The sequence below is a fragment of the Vulpes vulpes genome, chromosome 5 (assembly GCF_048418805.1).
Source record: "Vulpes vulpes isolate BD-2025 chromosome 5, VulVul3, whole genome shotgun sequence".
NCBI classification, from domain to species: Eukaryota; Metazoa; Chordata; class Mammalia; order Carnivora; family Canidae; genus Vulpes; species Vulpes vulpes.
In genome coordinates, this window is record NC_132784.1 from 138,561,620 (window position 1) to 138,581,617 (window position 19,998).

The 19,998-nt window shown below is 57.3% G+C and overlaps 1 protein-coding gene across 8 annotated transcripts in view; it reads left to right on the forward strand.

Annotated features, from left to right (window-relative positions):
• Positions 1-19,998, forward strand: part of GRB10 (growth factor receptor bound protein 10) — a 153,506-nt gene that overhangs the window by 118,169 nt on the left and 15,339 nt on the right. For 7 of the 8 annotated variants that reach the window (XM_072760100.1, XM_072760104.1, XM_072760102.1 and 4 more), the window contains 5 exons: positions 8,908-9,064; positions 15,329-15,444; positions 16,451-16,519; positions 18,097-18,234; positions 19,596-19,706. In XM_072760100.1, coding sequence (XP_072616201.1) covers positions 8,908-9,064; positions 15,329-15,444; positions 16,451-16,519; positions 18,097-18,234; positions 19,596-19,706 — 591 coding nt within the window. Of the gene's footprint in view, positions 1-7,093; positions 8,140-8,907; positions 9,065-15,328; positions 15,445-16,450; positions 16,520-18,096; positions 18,235-19,595; positions 19,707-19,998 lie in introns of those variants that run through there. The other variant, XM_072760107.1, reaches the window with a different exon arrangement.

The window sequence follows — 19,998 nt, forward strand, 5'->3', positions numbered from 1 at the left end:
TTCTCCGTGGCTGCCTTCCTTTACGCTCCGCAGCCAGGACAGGGCCACCTTCTCTGTGATTCCCCCCGGGGCGCGCCTCGGCGCCTTGCCTTTCCCACGGCCTCCGAGTCCTCTGTCACAGTGACTGAAGGACCCGTTGGTGTGTGGGGGGCTCCCGAGGGACCCCATCAGGTTGTCTGTGTGTGAAGACCACAGGAGGAGGGGATGTGTCCTTCCCTGCGCTTTCCCTCAGGAAGCTCACGATGTGGGCTCGTCCCATCATTCCTGGGGTTTGTCCTTATTCCTCGGGAAAGCTGTTGTCCTCTGGGTTTCTCCCTGGTAGTCACTGTTCTTCCCTTTGTAACGAGGAAGCCACTTTTCAAGGAAGAGAATTCGAGACCATGTGAATTTGCTTTTCTCCGTCAGGCTTCCCTTCGCGGGTTTTATTGTGTATTGATGATTCTTGTCTGGATTTTCTATGATTCTGCATCTATCAGGTGCCTTTCTGCTGTTGGGAAGAACATTTCCCTTCTCTCCCACTTATTTGCGTGTGTGTGCTGGTCAGCGAGGACACGTTATTCTTTCATGCAATGGTCATTCCTACCAGTGATCATCTACACGCTCACACTACCCCCTCGGGCCGGTGCCTGGTTCCTAGTACACGTCCCCATCACTGTACTCTCTTCCTGGGACAAGAGTCCCGTACTCTGCAACCATATGGATATTCAGGGCTGGATAATCCTTTGTGAGGGCCTGTCCTGGGCCTCGTGGGACGTTTGGTGGCATCTCTGGCCTCTGCACACCACACGCCAACAGCACTAGCACGTACACACCTGCCGTGATCACCAGAACGTCTCAGATGTTGCCAGAGGTCCCTTGGGTGGCAAAGCCCCCGTCCCAGTCCCCGCTGGGAAGCGCCAAGGAAGTGAAGGAGTATCGCTTACTTTATTGAATGTCACTGTCTACCAGAGAGACGCTAGTTCAGTTCTTCAACTAGGTGAGGCAGAGAAAGCCCCATAATCTTTATTTCTTCCAGCAACACAAAGATAAAGGAATGTTGAAGCTCTTGTCTATGAAGAGTGTAGAACCCACACGGTAGACAGAAGAGTGAGGCGAACCCTCCCACGTGCCCCCAGCCTGCTCCAGCCACACCCCGTTGGCTCCCCCCGACCTCCCATTTTGCCCAGAATCTCCCGTAAAAACACCACTTATTTTTAAATATTTTACAATATTTCTGGTTCTGTAAAAGATTGAGAGATTGAGAGTGTTTTTTTTTTCTTTTGTTACCAGAACCTCATCGCTCCTAAATCCTTAATAATTAAGTGTGAAAAAAAATGTATTATTCAAATCAGAATCATATTTACACTGCGTGTGTGCGTGGTCCCAGTGGTGCTGCTCCGGGAGGGGCTCGACTCAAGGAGTTTGCTCCCACGGAGGCTCCGGTCTGCGGGGAGGGGGCTGGGCCTGGCCACACTGCAGGTTCCAGCTCAGTATTCACACCACATGGGTTCCTGCCCGCTGACAGCCGGTCACCAGGCCTCCTAGAGGTCACCCCTGCTGCCCCCTCCCCACGTCACGATGGACGTCATGATGGACAGGTGGACCTGATTGTTGGGCGGGGGTGGGGGGCTTCTCTTTCCAGACACCATGGTTGCCCTCTTCCCCGTGAGCTTCAGCTTCTTTGAATGCAAACAGCCTCCTAATTACTGGGATTTCAACCATTTAAACCTCAAAGTCTTTGGAATAGAAGTTTGGATGGGCTCTTTGTGTGCAAAGGCTTTTTTTTCTGGGTTGGTGCAGCAGGGGCATCTTGTAGGCACACGGTGGCCCTGACAGAGAGAAGGCAAGTCAGACGTGCACGTGTGGAATGCTCATTTACCCGGTGTGAGCCCCGCGTGAGGGAGTTTCATGCACCCCCCCGGGGTGCCCAGCGTAAGCCTGTGTGACCGTCCCTCTGCTGTGACAGTGAGGGTGTTGATAGTCGGGGGAAGGGGGGCACATGCAGCAGCAGGAGAGGGAGTCTGAATCCAGGCCTGGCCGGTTCTAAAGTCTATGCCTTCACCGCGGACACAGAAATCCTCTGCACAATCGGTGCTTCCAGACCGTGCGGGGAGTGAGCGCTGGGGGACCCTGGGGCGTCCAGGCAGTGGGGGCTGCACAGAGAGCACGCCTGATGACCGTTCCTAAGTGACGGGGCCGAGCGGCCTTGCACCTAGTCCCGTTACGTTCCTTAATAAATCTGGTCTTGGGGAACGGCATCCTACCAAACGCTCGGCCAGGCATCTCCAGTGTTGGAAACGTTTCTGTTACTGGAGATGTATTTTAATAAAGCCTGACGTCCGGGCGCCTGGGTGGCTAAGTCAGCTAAGCGTCCGACTCTTGGTTTCGGCTCAGGTCATGCTCTCAGGTCACAAGATCGAGCCCCGCATTGGGCTGTGCACGCAGCACAGAGTCTGCTCGGGAGTCTCTGTCCCTCTGCCCCTCCCCCCTGCTCGTTCACATTCTCTCTCTCTCTCAAATAAATAAATCTTTAAAAAAAAAAAAAAAGCTTGACACCTAGCGATCTATTCTGAGAAAATAGACACAGACATTAAGACTCATGTAGAAAGACGCCCAGCAGCGCTGTTGGTGAGTGTGAAAGACTCGAAACCGCCCGCACGGACAGCCGTCAGGACAGCGCCGGGTCCCACACGGCCACGTGGACAAACGTCGCAGACACGGAAACATCAAAGAGGTGTAGTGCCCGGGAGATATTTATGGTGTAACCTGAAGCTACACAAGCCTGATTGCAAAACCGTACGTCCTGTGATCCTAACCATGTCGGTGCGTCTATTTATAAGTACGTGTGCGGGAGAGCACTAGGAGGGCCACACTCTAGAATTTTAACTAACTGAAGAAAAAAGGTCAGAGTTTTCCCCGTGTCCCTTATTATTTTCAAGTGTTACCATGCCAACTTATTTTCATAGTGAAGAACTGACTACATCTGGGTGTGTGTGCGCGTGTCCCACATACACACACACTCCCGCCCTCGCACGTCCCGGGGGCCGCCGGCGTTGTCCTTACGCACAAGAAAGAGAGCGTCCCCCTGCCCAGGCGACTCCATCAATAGAGCCGTCCTCCTTCTGAGATCCAAGTGAGGCGCCCGCCGGGCTCCTGTGAATGGTCCTTGCTGCTCCTGCCGTGCTGGGGACAGGCGGCCAGGGCACCGTCACCGCTGCGGGCCCTGCGGGGACTTGCGGTCCCTCTGCGCTTCCACTCGCCCCAGTCCCCGATTCCTGGTCCTGGAGCCCAGAGGGGAGCCTTGCAGTCAGGGAGGCCTAGAGCCTCGGAGGGAAGGTCTAAGAGTCCAACGTTGCTGCAGCGTCGGGGAGGCCGTGCCCTCCCGCGGGGGTCCTCACCCGATTTGTCCTGTGCAGGGAGAAAGCCACGGGCGGTGGAGTGGTGCAGGGACTCGTCCCTGAGCGGAGGAGCAGGTGCGGGCAGGTGCGCAGGCCGGCGCCAGAGCGATGCCCGAGCTGGGGGGAGAGGCAAGCCCGGGTTCCCATGGCAACAGCATCAGGGGCCCTAGATGGCCAGGGACCCGGTGAGAGCCCCTGGGTGTTGCCCGGCAGCCTGGTTGGCGCCACCACCGCGTGACCCCTTTGCCGTCTTCCACCCGCCAGGGGAGGACTGCATCTTTTCCAAACTACCTTTTATTTCCGTCTTCTCTACAATGATTGCACCTGATCAGCGCTGCCTCTGGCAAAGTCAGACGTCCATGGTTCCATTCGAGGAAAAAAAAAAGTAGAGATGAGCAAATCAAAATCAATTATTCTTCCGAATGGGTCTGGTCTGAAACGGGCGTAAAGGCGGCCACCCTGTGCCCTGGATCTTGCCACGGCCTGCCGAGCTGCTGAGCACCATTCAAGGCCGGGCCTGCCGAAATCCGGGGGATTTCGGGGGACCCCGAAATCCGTGGTTGATTTTCAAGAACTAGTCAGGTTATTTTTAGAGTCGTAACTGCTTTAGAAAGGCAAAGGAAAAGGAAAGGCAGGGACCGGAAATATGTTTCTCATGGAAACTTGAAAGTCAACAGATAGTGATGCAGATTTCTTTGAAAGTAAGCTGGACTCTGACGGAACAGCGTTATTACGTACGTTCTTACTGCCTCGAAGAGAGCCGCACAACTGCGTGGAGCCGTTTGGGCTTTCGTGTTTTATATCTCAAAACAGAAGCATTAATTTAGAACAGAACTGGGAAAAAATTGTTAGGTTTACATCATTTTTCACTGAAATTCATCTAGCCTAATGTTGGTTCTGCCCCAGTTTGAACTAAATTTGTTTATTTATTTTTAAAGATTCTACTTATTTATTCATGAGGCACAGGGAGAGAGAGGCAGAGACACAGGCAGAGGGAGAAGCAGGCTCCATGCAGGGAGCCCGACGCGGGACTCGATCCCAGGACCCGGGGTCACGCCCTGAGCTGAAGGCAGGCGCTCAACCCCTGAGCCCCCCAGGCGTCCCCCAAATGAAATTTAATTTCCTCTAGACTTACTGCAGCCACTTGTAGGGGGTTTCAGGGCCCACCAGAATCAAAAGCATTTTCGTGTAGCTCCTAAGAAGCCACGGATCCCTCCTGGGGGGGAGGACTCCCCAGGGCTGGGAAACAGCTGCCGGCAAAGAAGCAAAGCAGAGCAGGTAGGTGCCCTGGGTTCAGGTCTGGGCTCCGGCAGTTTCTACGTGCTCGACGCTGGGCAAGCCTCTGCATTACTGAGACCTGCACCCCTCATCTGCTTGGGGGGCAGGGACGCCTGCCCCGGGGGATGTTAATGTTGGGCCCCAGCGTGGCTGCTGCGGTTCTCAGAGACGGAGCCCCCCACCTGCCCGGGCACAGGGCGTCCCCGTGGCCGTCCACCTGCCGGGACTGTCCCACTTTCCTCCTCGTGGCCCCCGCCAGGTCAAGGGACCATCAGCACATCCCAGTGTTTATAAGAAACTTCACAAGTTTCTGAAAACCTCAGCTTACGTCCTCACTTTGCAAAACGCATTGCAGGTGGACGCGGAGCCCTCTGAGCTCAGAAGCCGGTTGATCAAAGGTCGAGCAGGAAGACGAAGCCGGTGTGGGTGCTCCTAGCTCTGAGCCCTCCCCTCCCTATCCCCGCACCCCCCGGAGTTTGGGGCCCTCTCAGCTCCGCTCGGTGCAGGCACCCTCGGGGGGTGGCCTTCACGGACATCCTACCCCGTAGGCTCTGGGGGCAAGAAGCTGAAAGTGCCCGTTTTCTGTCTTCCCAGGGTGGTCTGGGCCGCGGTGATGGCCTCCTGAGCTCAGTAGGACGTCCTGAGCCTGTAAGGCAGCCAGGGCGGTGTGCCCCGCGACGTTGACAGCAGGGAGGTGACCCCGCGGCCTCCCTGTGGGGGACCCGGGCCCAGAGCCGGGCTCCCCAGAGTACACACTGGGGCACGGAGATGACGTCACCTCCACCCTGATCCTTCTCAGACTCCTTCCTTGTGGTTTGCTTCTCGGCCTGTGCAGGGAACATAGCAAAAGCGACAGCAGGGCTCCGGGGATGCCTAAATGTTCTGTCACCCCTTCGGGGCTTTTATCACGGGCTGCGGTGCCAGGCAGTCAGAGGCCGGGTGTCCTGACGGAGAATTCCTGCCCCGCCACCTCTGCAGAGAAGCACCTCATGCCCTTGAGGCCATGCCCGTGACGATCTCCTCTTCAATATTGCCACCGCTCTATTTTTTAACGCTTTTGCAGCAGAGAAGAGGACCCTGGGGATTCGGGGGTTGGCTTTTCCCACCGAGTCGCTCGCGGAGCATCCTACAGGTCAGGAGCCTTGCGTTCCCAGATGCGCCAGCCTGCATTGGAGTCCAGGTGGCCCCTTCCTTGCCTGCAGCCTTTGGGTGGAGCCCGCCTCACTCCTGGCTCCGCATCCCGTGCAGGTGCGGGGGCCGAGACCTTTCCAGGGGAAGCTCTCCTGAGCCTGAGCCAGGCCTGCCCTGGGAAGTCAGCGCTACTCACAGACGGGAGACTGAGGCACGGGGCCGCTGTGCCACGTTCCCACCACTACGCTGCTACTTAGCGATGAAGCCAGACTGCAGCCCGGTTTGGCTCTAGACTGCCCCCCCGCCCCCCCTTGCTAAGGGAGGTCATAATAGTCTTTGACACCCTCAGAGCAAACACTGTGCTTTCTGAGTGACTCCCTGAGCAGTGCTCGCAGGACAGAAAGTGGGTGTCAGCCAGCATCTAACCTGCCGAGGTCACAGAGCCAGGAGGGGGCTGACCTCGGGCTGGCACTGCGGGGCTGTGCTCCGAGTGCTCCCCCATCCTGGCATGACCCAGATCTGTATGTTCCCCGGACAGGCTGTACCCCGGGAAAGCACGGGCCCACGGGAGGAATCTCGTCCTGGCTGAACCGTGAGCCGGGGATGCAGACAAGCTTCTGCGTCGCGCCCCGTGCCAGGTGCTGGCACATCCATCCATCCATCCATCGAGGGAGGCTCCGCCTGCTGCCCAGCAGCCCTTGACCCAGGCTCAGAGCGAAAATCCTTACTTCTAGAATGAGCCCCGGCACCGCCCAGGTGGTGACCAGAGAGGCACCTGTCCCGGTACAGGATGTTCCCTCAGCCGCTGGCTTCGGGAGGCACAGCGGCAGGCGGCCAACTGTTACAGGACGTTTCTCCTTGTGCCTTAGGATTCGCTGAACGCGCCCTCCTGGGTGGCTCCGCAAGCATGCCCGGCCCCAGGCTCTGGCGTCAAGTGGCTCCCTTGCTTCCCCGTCCTGGGGTCGGTTCCACCTGTGGCCAGCGGCTCGGCTGTGCTTGGGAGGTGCCGGGCCATGTCGGGCCGCAGCGTGGAATTCGAGGTCCTGTGCCCAGAGCCCTGTCTCCGTGTCCACCCCCTGCCCCAGGCCCGCCAGCCCGGCCTGCTCTGGGAATCCGAAGGCCGTGGACTTGGCCCTGTGACAAAGCACATCTTAGCTTGTAATACTGAGACTATATATAGACATCGGGGGGGGGGGGGGGGGTGGCCGTGGAACAGCAGGGAAGGGAAGAGCGAGCTTAAAGGAAGATACATTTGGGCCGGAAAGAGGATTCAGTCCTGGGGCCTTACCTTTAAGTCCTGGGGCTGTTCCTGATTTGGGGCAGGAAAACTGATAAACAAACTTGAACGGGATTGGAAGGTTCTAGAGAAGCCAACGTCGACCGTGGTCCCGGAGAAGCTCGCTCGGGCCGAGGAAGGAGGTGGTGCAGGAGCACGCGGCCCGGCAGGGGGACGGCACATTAGCATATTTATAAGCCGTTATCTGGACCCGTTTGTATTTCCTAAATCCATTTTTCTTTCATGTCTGCGCGTTTGTTTCTTTGCAAACGTTTTGACCTGCAGACAAAAGACCCGCGTTCTTTGTTTGAACCAAGTGTCACTCGTACGGACTCCCTCCTGTCGGCTGCATTTGAATATTTACTTTGTTCCGTGGAAGTTTCTATGGAGTGAAATGTGAACTCCCGGAAAGAGAGGAGTTGATTTCTGCAAAAATGCGTGTGATTTGGGAGCTTGGCGCTCGGTCCTGACCGGCCCCCCTGGGGATTTCTCTGGGGTGGCCTGCCCGGGAGCGGTCTGCAGCCTGGCACCGCGCCGTCCCCATCCTGCTCCTGCGTTCCCGGCCGTGACCCCAGCCGCGCCCTCTCCTGCCAGACAAAGCTCTTGGAAGAAGAGACGGAGAAGGGCAGGGAGCGTTGTCAGGCCCAGCTGGCATTCAGAGGCCACCGGAGCCCCTGCCCCGCAGTCGCCAGTGCCGGCGGGCCCCAGACGCAGGTTTCGGAGGCACTTGGCAGACGGGCCTGGATCCAGAGGACACGCGTGCTCGGCTCCAGGCCTCCCGCGTTTTCTTTCCCCGTCGCGGGAAAACGGGAGCAGGGCTCTTCCTGGCGCGCTGGCCTGAGTGTCCTGCCCCCGCCCCGCCGGCGCTGGGGAGCCCAGCCGCGGGGGCCACCGCATCAGGCCCAGGGACGGGGCTCCTCGGCCTGCCGCCGGGGCTCCCCTCACCGCCTCGGGGCTGAGCCGGAGAGGCCGCGCGTCCTCAGTGGGGCAACAGCCGGGGGCCCACAACCCTTGAGGACACCGTCTCGATTTAAAATGCCATCTTGTTCCTCTGACTGCTTTCTCCGTGCCGTTGAGGTGAGGTGGTTTGTCTGTTCTTTTAAAGCATCGCGTGTCCCCCAGCATCGGCGTCCCTCTCCCTGTGGCTCTGGAGCCGGGGCACAGGGCGCTCAGGGTCCTGGGGATTTCTGCTTCACTGTCCCTTTGCCTGGGAGCGACGCGTCCATTGTGGCTTTGAGCGGTTCCAGGTTCCAGGGAGATGAAGCCGGCGTAGGGGGACGGGGGCCAGTCTGTGACTGCGTTCCCACCGTGTCCCGCGTTTTTAGTGTTTTAAATTTCAGCATATTCGTTCTGAGTTTTGTCGAGTCTTCGGAGCCTTATGACCTGAGCTGTGTGGGGTGTGGCGGGGTCCTGGCCGCTGCGCCCCGAGCCTGGGAGCGGACAACAGGTGGGGTCACCCCGAGTTAGGTTTGGGTCACCTTGTCTGGGCAGTTGCTTCCACTAGGAAACGTGCAGCCCCGAGACCACAGCAGGATCTGAAACAAATTCAGGCGCCTCCTAGGACAGGTGGCCACGAAGCGGCCTGCACACTCCGGCTTGGCCGTGCTCCCTGTCTGCCCCGAGGTGTCCTGGCATTTCCAGAACTTCCTATTGTAGCCCTAGGTGCCCCGCAGGCTGGGGCGCTGGGGGGGCCCTCCAGCCTCCGGGCAGCGGCCAGCTGCCTGCCGCGTGCAAGGACGGTTGTACGTGTGTTGGAACGCGGCCGTGCTTGCCTTTCCTGTTGTAGCCTGATTCGGCTTTTATCCCTTGAAAACCCAGGCTAAGTGTCCCCTTCGTATGTTGCAGGATGTGAAAATCTTCAGTGAAGACGGGACGAGCAAAGTGGTGGAGATCCTAGCGGACATGACAGCCCGGGACCTGTGCCAGCTGCTGGTTTACAGAAGCCACTGTGTGGACGACAACAGCTGGACGCTGGTGGAGCACCACCCGCACCTGGGACTAGGTAGGGAGCACGCTGGGGACCCGGCATGTGGTCAGATGAAGCCGGCTGGGTCCCGGCAGTGGCTCCGGTGCTCCGGCACGGTCTGTGCCACCCCCACGGCACTGCATACCTGTTGCTGCTGCTGCTTCTCCTGCTCCCTCCCAACCCTCCCCCATCTGGGGCTTTCAGAACCTTGCTCCTACGTGCCTCAGAGGTCGTGCCTCGAGGGTGCAGAGACAGCGAGAAGGTTCTCTCTGATTTGGCTTGAGGACCACCGGCTGTGGCTGGCGCGCAGGGCTCGCAACTCAGCTGCGATCTGAGGGGGAGCCTGCAGGGCCTCGGGGGAGCACCGTCCTGGCATCACTGTGCAGAGAGCAGCTCGTCCAGGTCACGGGAGTGGGGTGTGTGGTGGCGTCCGAAGGGCCTGCGGGAGGCCCAGGGGAACCCACGTACCCCAGAGCCTCTGGGCTAGAGTCTCATGAGGTGTCCCTGAGCTGCTCACAGTGTCTTCATGGAGTGCACATGCGTGTGGTGTGTACAAAGCAAGAGAATATATATTTTTAAAGATTATATTTATTCATGAGAGATACAGAGAGAGACAAAGGGAGACAAAGAGGCAGAGACACAGGCAGAGGGAGAAGCAGGCTCCACGCAGGGAGCCTGACGTGGGACTCGATCCCAGGACTCTAGGATCACACTCTGGGCCGAAGGCGGCGCTAAACCTCTGAGCCACCCAGGGATCCCCATAAAGCAAGAGAATATTTTAATACGGGGCCACATACAGAACTTATGGAGGTTTTGGGTTTGCAGGCTTTCCTTTTTATTTTTATTTATTTTATTTTTTTTTTTAATTTTTGGGGGGTTTGCGGGCTTTCTTGCTCGGGTGGCCTATTTCAGGGAAAGAAGCTTCTCAGACTTGTTTAAACTCTCAGTGGGTAGCGTACAGCGCTCGCAAAATCATAGGCACACACTTAGGAGCCAGAATTTTCTCCCAATTCGACAACCGTACCTCTTCCACGTGGTGAAGGAGACACATTGCACAGATAGCAAAGTTCTTCCCGTGGTTCTGCGCTCTTCTTGTGAACCCTTCTGGAAGATTAATAAATCAGACTTCAGCCGTGACTTGTGTAACTCACGTTGTGTTGTGTTGTTTTGAAAGATGCAATACAAAAAAAAAAATTTTATTTGAAGTTTAAAAAAAATGAGAAAAAAAAAGATGCTCTACAATCGAAGCCTGAACGATGCTGCGTAAATTGGAGTTGGCGTTGTTTTAAGTCACCGCGTTCCAGCTCCCCCCGAGCCGTCAGAGGCACACAGCGGGCCTCACAGTTTGCATCGGGAACACTTTCTCTCTTCTTTCCCATTTCTGCCCATCTCCAGGGCACTTGCACACCGACGGGAACTTTCTCCATCACCTCCAGCCGCCCTCTCCTGGTGGCTCTTCTCGCTGCCGCCTGCGGCCACAGGTGGCAGCATCGTCAGGCTGCAGCCCAGGATGCCCCCGAATGGGTCCCGCCGCGCTCCGATGGGGTCGCCAGAAGCATCTCCAGTACACAAGTAACTTGGAGATTAGACAAGAGTTGGAACCCTGCGGTGTGTTCGGACGCGTGCACGCACCACGCCAGGCGTAGGCACGTGCACATTCGTGCACACGCGGAGAATTAACCTTAAAAACACATCTGTGGACTTGGACCCAGGTATGAGCATTGTTGAAGCCCGTTCAGAAGCCTGAATGCTCTGAAGGGAACCGTAGAAGGGCCTTCTGCAGGCATCGGAATCCGTGACTGGCTTTGCCCACACGGGGAGCACGTATCAAATGGGCACAGGTACGCAAAAGCATCGGACTGAGGAATTTTGATTCGCCTGTTTTGTGTGGTGGCCCTGATTTCGAGCACACCAAGCCAGCAGGTGAACTGTCAGAAATCATCAAAACGCGAGAACCCGGGAAAGAAATACAGAGGCGCACGCGGGATTCTTAGGGACGTGCTAGTTTTTATTCCTTATTCCTCTTATTCACAGAAGGACCTGACCCACTCTAAAAGGGATAATGCTTTATTATACAATCGAGTAAATGTGACAAAAAAAAGGCAGGGAGAAAGCAAAATGATAGAGAGGGAAAAAAAAGACGAGCGAACACTCAGATCCAATCTTGGATGCTGTTTGGAAAAAAGTAGTTAGTGAAGCGAATTGCAGATGCACGAAGCGGCCGCAGAAGGCTGCCCCGACTCCCCGCTGCGCCGGTGCCGCGTCCGCAGCGGTGACCACGCTCCCCTACGCCTGGCTCCGGACAGCACGTGCGAGGTGTGAGAGCCTCTCGCCTTCCTGCGCCCCTGTCTCCTCTGCCTGTTCTTTCGTTTGTCCTACAAGCCTTATTTTTTGACGGTCAGACGCCTGTCCCTGGGGGAGGGGGACGTCCAGGCGCCTGTTCCAAGCTACAGTGGAGGGCGGGCTGTGGGCACGCCTGTCAGAGGAGCGCTCGGTGTGTCGGCGCCGGGTCCCCGTGAATGGGCGTGCGTGTGCTCAGCTGGTGCAGAGTTCTTTAGGGTAATGTTCAGGGTGTGCTGGGCCCTGGCACACTGGCAGGCGGGCCCCGGTCTCCGCGCAGAGCCGTCCATCCGGCCTCACGTCCGCAGTCGTTGATAGGACCCTTTGGAAGTCGCTCTGTTGGCGTGGGGATGCTCTGGGGGCCTGCACCCACCGCGTCTGTGGCTTGGGCGCGAGGCAGGCAGCGTGTCAGATCCGTAAGGCTGGGACCTCAGGAATGGAGGCCCCGCGAGCCTACGTGTGGCCCTAGCATTGAGGATCCCAGGGCACCATTCCTGTCCTGGTCCTTACAGGTGAAATGTTAGGTCCTTAGCAGCATTCAGCTTTTTCCACAGCCAGGGAGCGATGATGGAGAGGTCTGCACTAGCAGAAGACCACCCACGAGCGTGCGTGGCTGCAGCTCCCAGCGGCCCCGTGGGGAGGAGCGGGGCAGAGGCGCCACCGGCACTCAGCAGGCCCGGAATGTTCCACGGCTGGGTCGGTGCCTCTCAGCCTCTGCGTCAGCTCCTGGACTCACACTCGAGGTGGTCTGAGAAGGTGGGGAGGCGCCCAGCCCGGTGCGTGGGGCCCGTAGTGAGGGCCATCCCGGGGAGGCATACTCGGCGCCTTGGGACTCCAGCCCTAGCGAGCTGCTCCCCGTCGGTCACTGCCCCGTACGTTAGCGTGTCCTGCACGTCCTGCCTGTGGACGTGGGCGCTTTGGCCTCGGGATTCTGCGTCGCGCGCTCAGCCCTGTGATCAGCGTCCCTGGCCGAGGCCACTCGGCAGCCAAGTCCAGCGGCGGGGGGGGGGGCTGTGACGAGGCCGGCGGTACCCTGCAGTCTGCCCTGAGCACATGAACGGCCACCCTCCAGACGGCGCAGGTCAGCCAGGATGCCCCTCGCGGGTGCTTAACAGCTGGCCTGCTGCTGTATCGAGGCAGCAAACAATTTTTTTTAAAAGGAATTTTGTAAAACTGCAACTGGGGCATGCAGACAGCATCCTGGTGCCCCTGTGGTGTTGAAAATGTGCCTCTGGGTAAACTGCCTCCCTGGGAGTGCAGCACCCCCCCCCCCCCCCAGGTCCTGGGTGACCGCAGGAGCCAGGACAGATGACCAGGGGAGCCTGGCAATTAGGCACGGAGCACGGTGACACGAACGCCTCCGGGGTCTGGGGAATCCTACTGTTGCATGGACTAGGCTGCAACCCTGCAGGAAGAGGCGTGAGCTCTCTCTTTGGAGAAACTTGACCATGGACGTGCCTCTGACATCTGGACGTGCAGACAGGTGTTGAAGGAAAAACCGCAACCGTGTCCGGGGCTTGGTGCTCAGAAGAGCCTCCGAGGGCCAACCTTGCCATCTTGGTCTCCTTGTCGTTCTCCCGGACGGGCACCGGAGGGATGTCCTTTCCCCACGGAAATCCCTAATAGAAGGAAGGCTGCTTCCCAGGCACGTGCAGACAGCGCGACGGCTTGCCGTGGTCTTTCCCTGTCACTTTGTTCGCAATTCCCGAGCCCCCAGGGCCCCGAGCAGCTGTAACGTGTTGACAGCCAGCTCTGCTCCCTGCGGTGGGTGGGCCGAGCCGGGTGCGGACGCGGGCCGGGGAGGCAAGGCGGGATGCTGACGGCAGCCCAGGCGGGCGGCTCAGGTTTCTGCTAAAGACTCGTGTGTCCGCGGCCCATTTTAAGGCAGGGAAGTAAAATCTGCCTTTTGAGTTGAGTGATCCGTAACTATTTTGCTCGTGGCGTGGGGTGGTGGCGTAGATGCTGGATGCAGCGTCAAAAATCTGAAAGACACGAATCCCCTTTAAGGAAGGTTGGAGTCTTCCCTTTGTACAGAAAAACCCTTCGGGAACACCCCGATGAAATGCCGCTTTCCACTGTGATGATGCGAGGTTTATAGGCGGCGATGTGACCGTTTAGTAGAATCACCCAGAGTTGCTTGAAAAGACCTGTTTTTAGAATCATAGAGAAAAATGAGAACCAGAGAAAAGGGCTTTGAGCTGATGTTGTCGGCTTTTCGACAGCTGGGAAAACTGCTGCGTGGACATCCAGTGGCAGACGGGGATCTCTGGGAGGAGGGTCCCACACGCAGTCTCCCCGAGCCCACTGCCGTCTTGGGGCTCCGGGTCCCCTGGGGGCTGGAGAAGCGGAGCCATGAGGCCCCCGTTTCCACCCCTGTGGGTACCTGAGCCCCCCTGGTGGCTCCAGAGTGACGCGGAGCAGAGGAGCACGCCCCGATCAGGGCACGCGGGTCCCCGCTCCCCTCCCTCCCGGCTGCCCTGGGCCCAGCCACCCAGGATGCAGCCCGGTCTGTGCCCAGCTGCCCTGGGATTACGCCAGGGTGAGAGGGACGTGGGGAGGCAGGAAAAGGCTGTCCGGGAGGGCAGCAGCCGTGCGTCTGCCCGCGTGTCCCTCAGAGCTGGTGCCTCCCCGCTGGTCCTCTGGGGCTTCTCACGAGTCTGCAGACAGCGCTTCTGCCCTGGAACTTGCATGGTCTCGTCCCCACCCAGGTCGCCAGAGCCCCGCTGGTCCTTATTTTACCTGGTGACAAATGTCAGTTCTGTAAAGCAGCCGTCAGGCAGCGTGGGGGTGGTTGGTTTTGCCCCTAGAACTACAGAAATGTTTTTTCTGGCTGAAACTTCGGAACAGACGTCACTCAGGTGTTTTGCACTGGAAACTGTTAAATGAATGCCAGCCCACGCCGATCCCTTTGCTGAAAGCTAACGTAGCGGTCGTGATCGTGTGCTCCAGCCCGGCAGGACTCTTCCCTCCATTGCAGGGAAATGCAGGGCAGGGTCTTGGGTCACTCGTTGCTGACGGAGCCCTCTGCAGCCGGGAGCAAGTGGACCTGTTTGTGCTCTGCCGCCGGTGCCAGGTGTGGCCCTGGATGGTCTAGCGGTCATGGGGAGGACATTCCTTGCCTTGGCAGATTTGGGCTTTAAATATATTTTTATAAATAGATAGATAGATAGATAGATAGATAGATATAGATAGATAGATAATATATAAAAATAAATATAAGAATATAAAATATAAATATATATATATATTGGCCTCAGGATTCTGGACGCTATATAAAAATATATATATACCAAAGAATCCTCTGCTTGTGCTGTCTCAGCCAAGGCCCAGCGTGCTTCTGCGTGCTGGTGTACACGGCCACCCTCCGGCGAGCACCACAGCCTTGTCCTCTGCAGACAGATCCTTGCACGTCTCTGCCATTGGGGCATCAGTGCACACGTCAAGGCTGCCGTAGAGATGCCCCACTGAATGTTCCAGGACTTAGGACGGTCAGTTTCCTGTGTTTGAGGAGACAGGTGGGAAAGGGTGTGACCGCCACATAAGATGTGTTTGCATCCCCGTCCTAACAATACGACCTTGTCTAGGAGAGCAGCTCCAGGAGGTGGATGACGGGGCCTCTGCCTTCCGAGGAAGTGTGTGCAGACACACCGACAGCAGCGTGTCTCCCCCGTATTCTCTTGCTGGGATTCCTTCTTGGCTCTCCCAACCTTCACTGGTGCCAAACTGAGAAGTGTAGAGAAGTAAGGACGGACTTGAATTCCTCACACCACTTCTTTCAGGACCCGTCTGCATTTGGTGTAGTGCACTAAAGAGAGATTTAGATTTTATCAAGTCCTGGACCTCGTGTCCGCTCGCGTCGTGTGAAGAGGAACGGGAATCTAGCCAGGTGTCGGTGCTGGTGGTAAAGCCACCTTGCAGGTTCCACCTGTGTCTTCTCACATGCGTGTTTTCCCTCTGCAGAAAGGTGCCTGGAAGACCATGAGCTGGTGGTCCAGGTGGAGAGTACCATGGCAAGCGAAAGCAAATTTTTATTTAGGAAGAATTACGCAAAATACGAGTTTTTCAAAAATCCTACGGTGAGTGTCTTCTCTCTTTGGGTTCAGGGTTTGGGACTCTCGAAATCTTGTGGCGGTTACTTGGGATCAATAGCAGCGGAGGATAACATAGCTGAGCCGTATGGGGGTAGCACACGGGTTCGAGAATCCGCGTCGCCATCTCTCGAAGCAACCCTTGCTCAGAACTCAGTCTCCGATGCTTAACTAAATGCCTCTGTAGTGGCCAGAGGTAACGAGTGCGCTCTTCCTGGTAGCAGAGGGCAAGGGGGTTAGCCCCTCGGTCAGGAGAGACGAGGGGCGGCTTTTTCAGTTATATCCCAAGTTCATGGTTAAATTGGAACCAACCAGTTCAGTATTCAGCAGAATAAAAGCTCCTTACTCTCTGCAAGTAGGAAATAATCCTGTATGGCTTGTAGAAGAATGAGTTTCCAGGCATGTTGGGCTGATCTTTGTTTCCTTTTTATTTGCGGGGGGAGGGGGGACGGTGAGGGGCACGTGTCCTGTGACATCTCAGGGTCAGGAGCCTCCTGCTGCCATGGCACGTGCTCCTGTCCTGAGTCATGGGGTCAAGCCATCAAGACATGAGCAGAAGGTCCATCGTCAACTTCTGGCTCGGTAGTTTGGCTGCTTTCTTATTTGAAAGCAAGAAACAGGATAACTGATTGTGCGTGATGTACCAAAAGAAGCTTTTCTCTGCCACCGTGTTCCTCCTCTTTTGGTTTCCCAGAGTTGTGTACCTCATGGCACCGTGTGGCGGCCCTCCGCCTTGGTGTGCGCTGAGAGACGTGGATCCACGTTAAACGTGACAGATACTCCAACCTCAAGCTCACCATTTAAGGAAATGTGGCAACTTCTTGAAGTAGAGGTTTCCACCATGGGATAAGGGAGGAAACGAGATCGTCCTTTTAAATACAGACATGCACCCACCCACTCGTAGGAATGTTTTTAGTATTGGCACCCCCGTAAGCATGCTTTTCCCCACCTTAGAAAACTAACTTTCACTGTGTTTGTTTTCCTGTTTCCTTAGAATTTCTTCCCAGAGCAGATGGTTACTTGGTGCCAGCAGTCAAATGGCGGTCACAGCCAGCTTTTGCAGGTACTGAGCGGGAAGAGACTTCCGCTGGGTTTTCTGGGTGCAAGTCCTCTCGAGCTGTGGTCGCAGCCCCACAAAACCTTGATGGGGTTGCTTGCATTCTTCATCACGTATTAGGCTTGGCTCCCGGCGGCGTTTAGAGTCAACCAGAAATAAATGTTGACCTGGGAAATGTGTGTGCAGCCAGGCTCCTTCAAAGCAAACCAAGCACTTATAAACAGGATAAGCTTCCTGTGAGTTAGAAGCAACATGAGCAAAAGGGAGAGGCCACAGGCTGGCGTGTTCTCCTCGAGGCTCCTCTGGAGTGCGGGTCCGGGGTCAGGCCACCGCCCTGGGGATCTCTACAGAGATACCGTGCCCCCTTATAGTGAAAAAGGATTGGGCTGCCGTAAAACCCTTTAAAAGGTTGCATGTTCTGCATTAAAATTAGATTTGCGTCTGTCTTAATTTTCCCTCTGCCTTCTAAAGTCCTGTTCCAAGAAAACCTGGCTTTTCCCCAGCGCCTCCCAATGGCAGACACACCCCTGGACTCCCCTGGCTGGGTGCTGCTCAGGCTCTTCCAGGGAAGTCGGGAAGGGGAATATTCCTGCTGTGCCTGGAAAAATGTGTCTGTCTACAGCGTGTTCAGTGACAGAACAGGCCATTCATGAGGGCAGCCAGCACCCTCCAGGCGGCATCCAGTTACGAGAATCCACTAAAAGTTAGTTCCTACAGAGTCTCCCCATGACCCTCCCTTGTCTGCTCTCTGGATCACCAGGGCTATTCTCACCTCCCGAAGGGTGAGGGCTTCAGAGCTCTGTTCTGGTGTCTCCTCCGAAGCCCCCCTGACCATAGGATTTGACTCTTCTGGCAAGAGTTGTTTGTTGCCATGTGGTTCTCATGGGCCGTGCACCGTAAGGGTGACAAGGATCCCCATAAGGGATCAGGGCTCACGGCCTGATTTGGGGTGGCTCTTGTGCTTGGCAAGGGCGCGTGAGACTCTGTCCCACCTGCGGGAGGAGCTGTGTCCCCTCACAGTCCAGCGGAGAGGACCCACCCATGTCACTGCCCCAGCTTCGCTCCCGGACCTGGCTCTTGACCTCTGTTTCCCGAGAAGGATGTGCCTGCATGTGAGAGGGCTTAGCGGGGTCAGTGGCCTCACTGAAGTATTTCCAGAGAGAACTGTTAGTGCACCTTTCCGTGGAGGGACACACGATGAAAGTGACGTGCTTACTCCCGGCGCCCCCGGCGCCCTAACTCTGATGATCAGACCGCATGTTTCATGGAAAACCAGGATACAAGGCGGCGCCCTTACCTGCATCTTATATGGAAATCTGTGACTTCCTGGGTTTTCTCGTCGGTGTTACAAAGGCCCATTGGCTCCTGTGTGCTTAAATATTGATTATGTTCCCTGCACACCAGCTTAGGTGGGTCTTAAGATTTTTGAAAGGAAAACTATCATTTGGAAATGCTTCATTTGACCAAAAAAGAATATTTTTATAATCCAGGAAACGTCAAAATGTTAGCGATGCCGGTATAACGCACCTGCTCTCATGCTTCTAACGGCAGCATTATCTGACTTTTAAAAATCTCTTCAACAGAACTTTCTGAACTCCAGTAGCTGTCCTGAAATCCAGGGGTTTTTGCACGTGAAGGAGCTGGGGAGGAAGTCGTGGAGAAAGCTGTACGTGTGTTTGCGGAGATCGGGCCTTTATTGCTCCACGAAGGGAGTGTCAAAGGTGGGTTTTAAAGCCACCACTGCCACCCCCGTCACACCAGGCCGGCCGCGTTCAGAGTGGACGTGAAGATGCGTGTCAGGGTCCTCCGGGCTTGTGATGATTTGTGAAGCTAATTCCGGGTTCCTGGCCCTCTGGTCTCCCTCAGAAACCAGGTGACAGCACAGACCTGCAGGGCTCCTGGCCACGTCACCGCTGGGCCCCTCTGGGGCTTGGGAGCCGAGCCTCCTAGGCGGTCCGACTCCCTGAAGGACGCCGACTCAGTTTCCATAGTTTGGAAGTTTGCAGCCAAGGTGGCCGGAGGGTGGCTGGGGGATGGCTGCCAGTGCAGCCCGTGATACTGTAGGCCCTGCAGGGAAGAAATTGGAGTCGTGCGTGCATTTCTAGCGGGAAGTGGGGGAAGAGATGGAAGATACAGCTGCAGGCCTCCAGGGGGAGTTAGGGCGTTGGGGGCCCACCTTGCTGGTCACCGTCCGCGTCTGTGCTTGCTCCGGCCCCCCACTCGGTCCTCGTGATGTGCTGTGAGCAGGCCCCGCGGCAGGAGGGTGCCCACACTATGCGCTGAGCATGCGCGGTTCCTGCCAGGAGAGGAGGGCAGGCCTGCTGGGACCCCGGGCAGGGCGCTGGGCACCAGGCCACCGTCCAGCCACTCTGGGCAGTCCGCGGCAGCCCCATCTGAGCCGGGGACAAGGGGCTCAGGCAGGTGAACAGCTTCCATCTGGTGCAGGTGAAGGGCAGCTGGATTTCCTGACTCCCCAGCGTCCTCGCAGGTGCTGAACCCAGAGCAGGAGGCAGAACTGGGACAAAGGAGGGTTGGGGACAAGGATGGGACAGGCTGTCGATGGGAGACTGCAGGCCGCCGGCCTCTGCACACCGTGCAGCAGGGGTGGCCTGTGCCACGGTGTGCCCTTCCCTTTGGACTTTAGGCCCCAGGTTTTCTCCTGGTTTTTACCTTGAATGTTTGGTCACGGGGCTTCGCTATGGCTCAGTGTCAAACACGTTATTTCTTTGGTTTCTGTTGTAAAGATTTTATTTATTTGATGGAGAGAAAGACCGGGAGCATGAGCGTGAGCATGGGCAGGGGCAGAGGGAGAAGCAGACGAGCCAACTTGGGGCTCGAGCCCAGGACCCCGAGATCGTGACCTGCGCCAAAGGCAGACAGACACTTAACCCCCCGAGCCAGGCCGGCACCCCTGGTGTCACAGTCCTGGGAGGCGGGTTTCCTTGGCGAGGCCTGGGTCAGTTTGGTCTTAAGTCGGCACGTGGTGCGCAAGGTGCTCACGGTCCGTAGGAACATCCGAGGGGCGTGCGCGTGTGTGCGGAAGGCGTGCGCCCGGCCGCACCCTGACCAGCCTTTCCCGCAGGAGCCCAGGCACCTGCAGCTGCTGGCGGGCTTGGAAGAGAGCAGCGTCTTCTCCCTGACCGCCGGCAGGAAGCAGTACGGCGCGCCCACAGACCACGGCTTCTGCATAAAGGTACCTCGGCCCGTGGGCCCGGGCGCAGCCGCGAGTCCTTGCGGGGCGCTGCTTGCGTTCGCCTTTGGACAGAAGGGCGGTTCCACGGGGGCCCGATGCGTCAGGCCCCGAGTGGCCGGCCCCTCGGGGAGGCGCCCAGGACACGACAGGCCGGGTGTGTCCCTGGGCTCCTGGCTTAGTGACCCCCGGCCTACTGCCCCCTGGTGGCCTCCAGGGTCCCACAGCTGACACTTTCCCTGTGGGCTTCCGGTCACCGGGACAATGGGTGTGTCCACGGGTCGCCCTGCCTCTG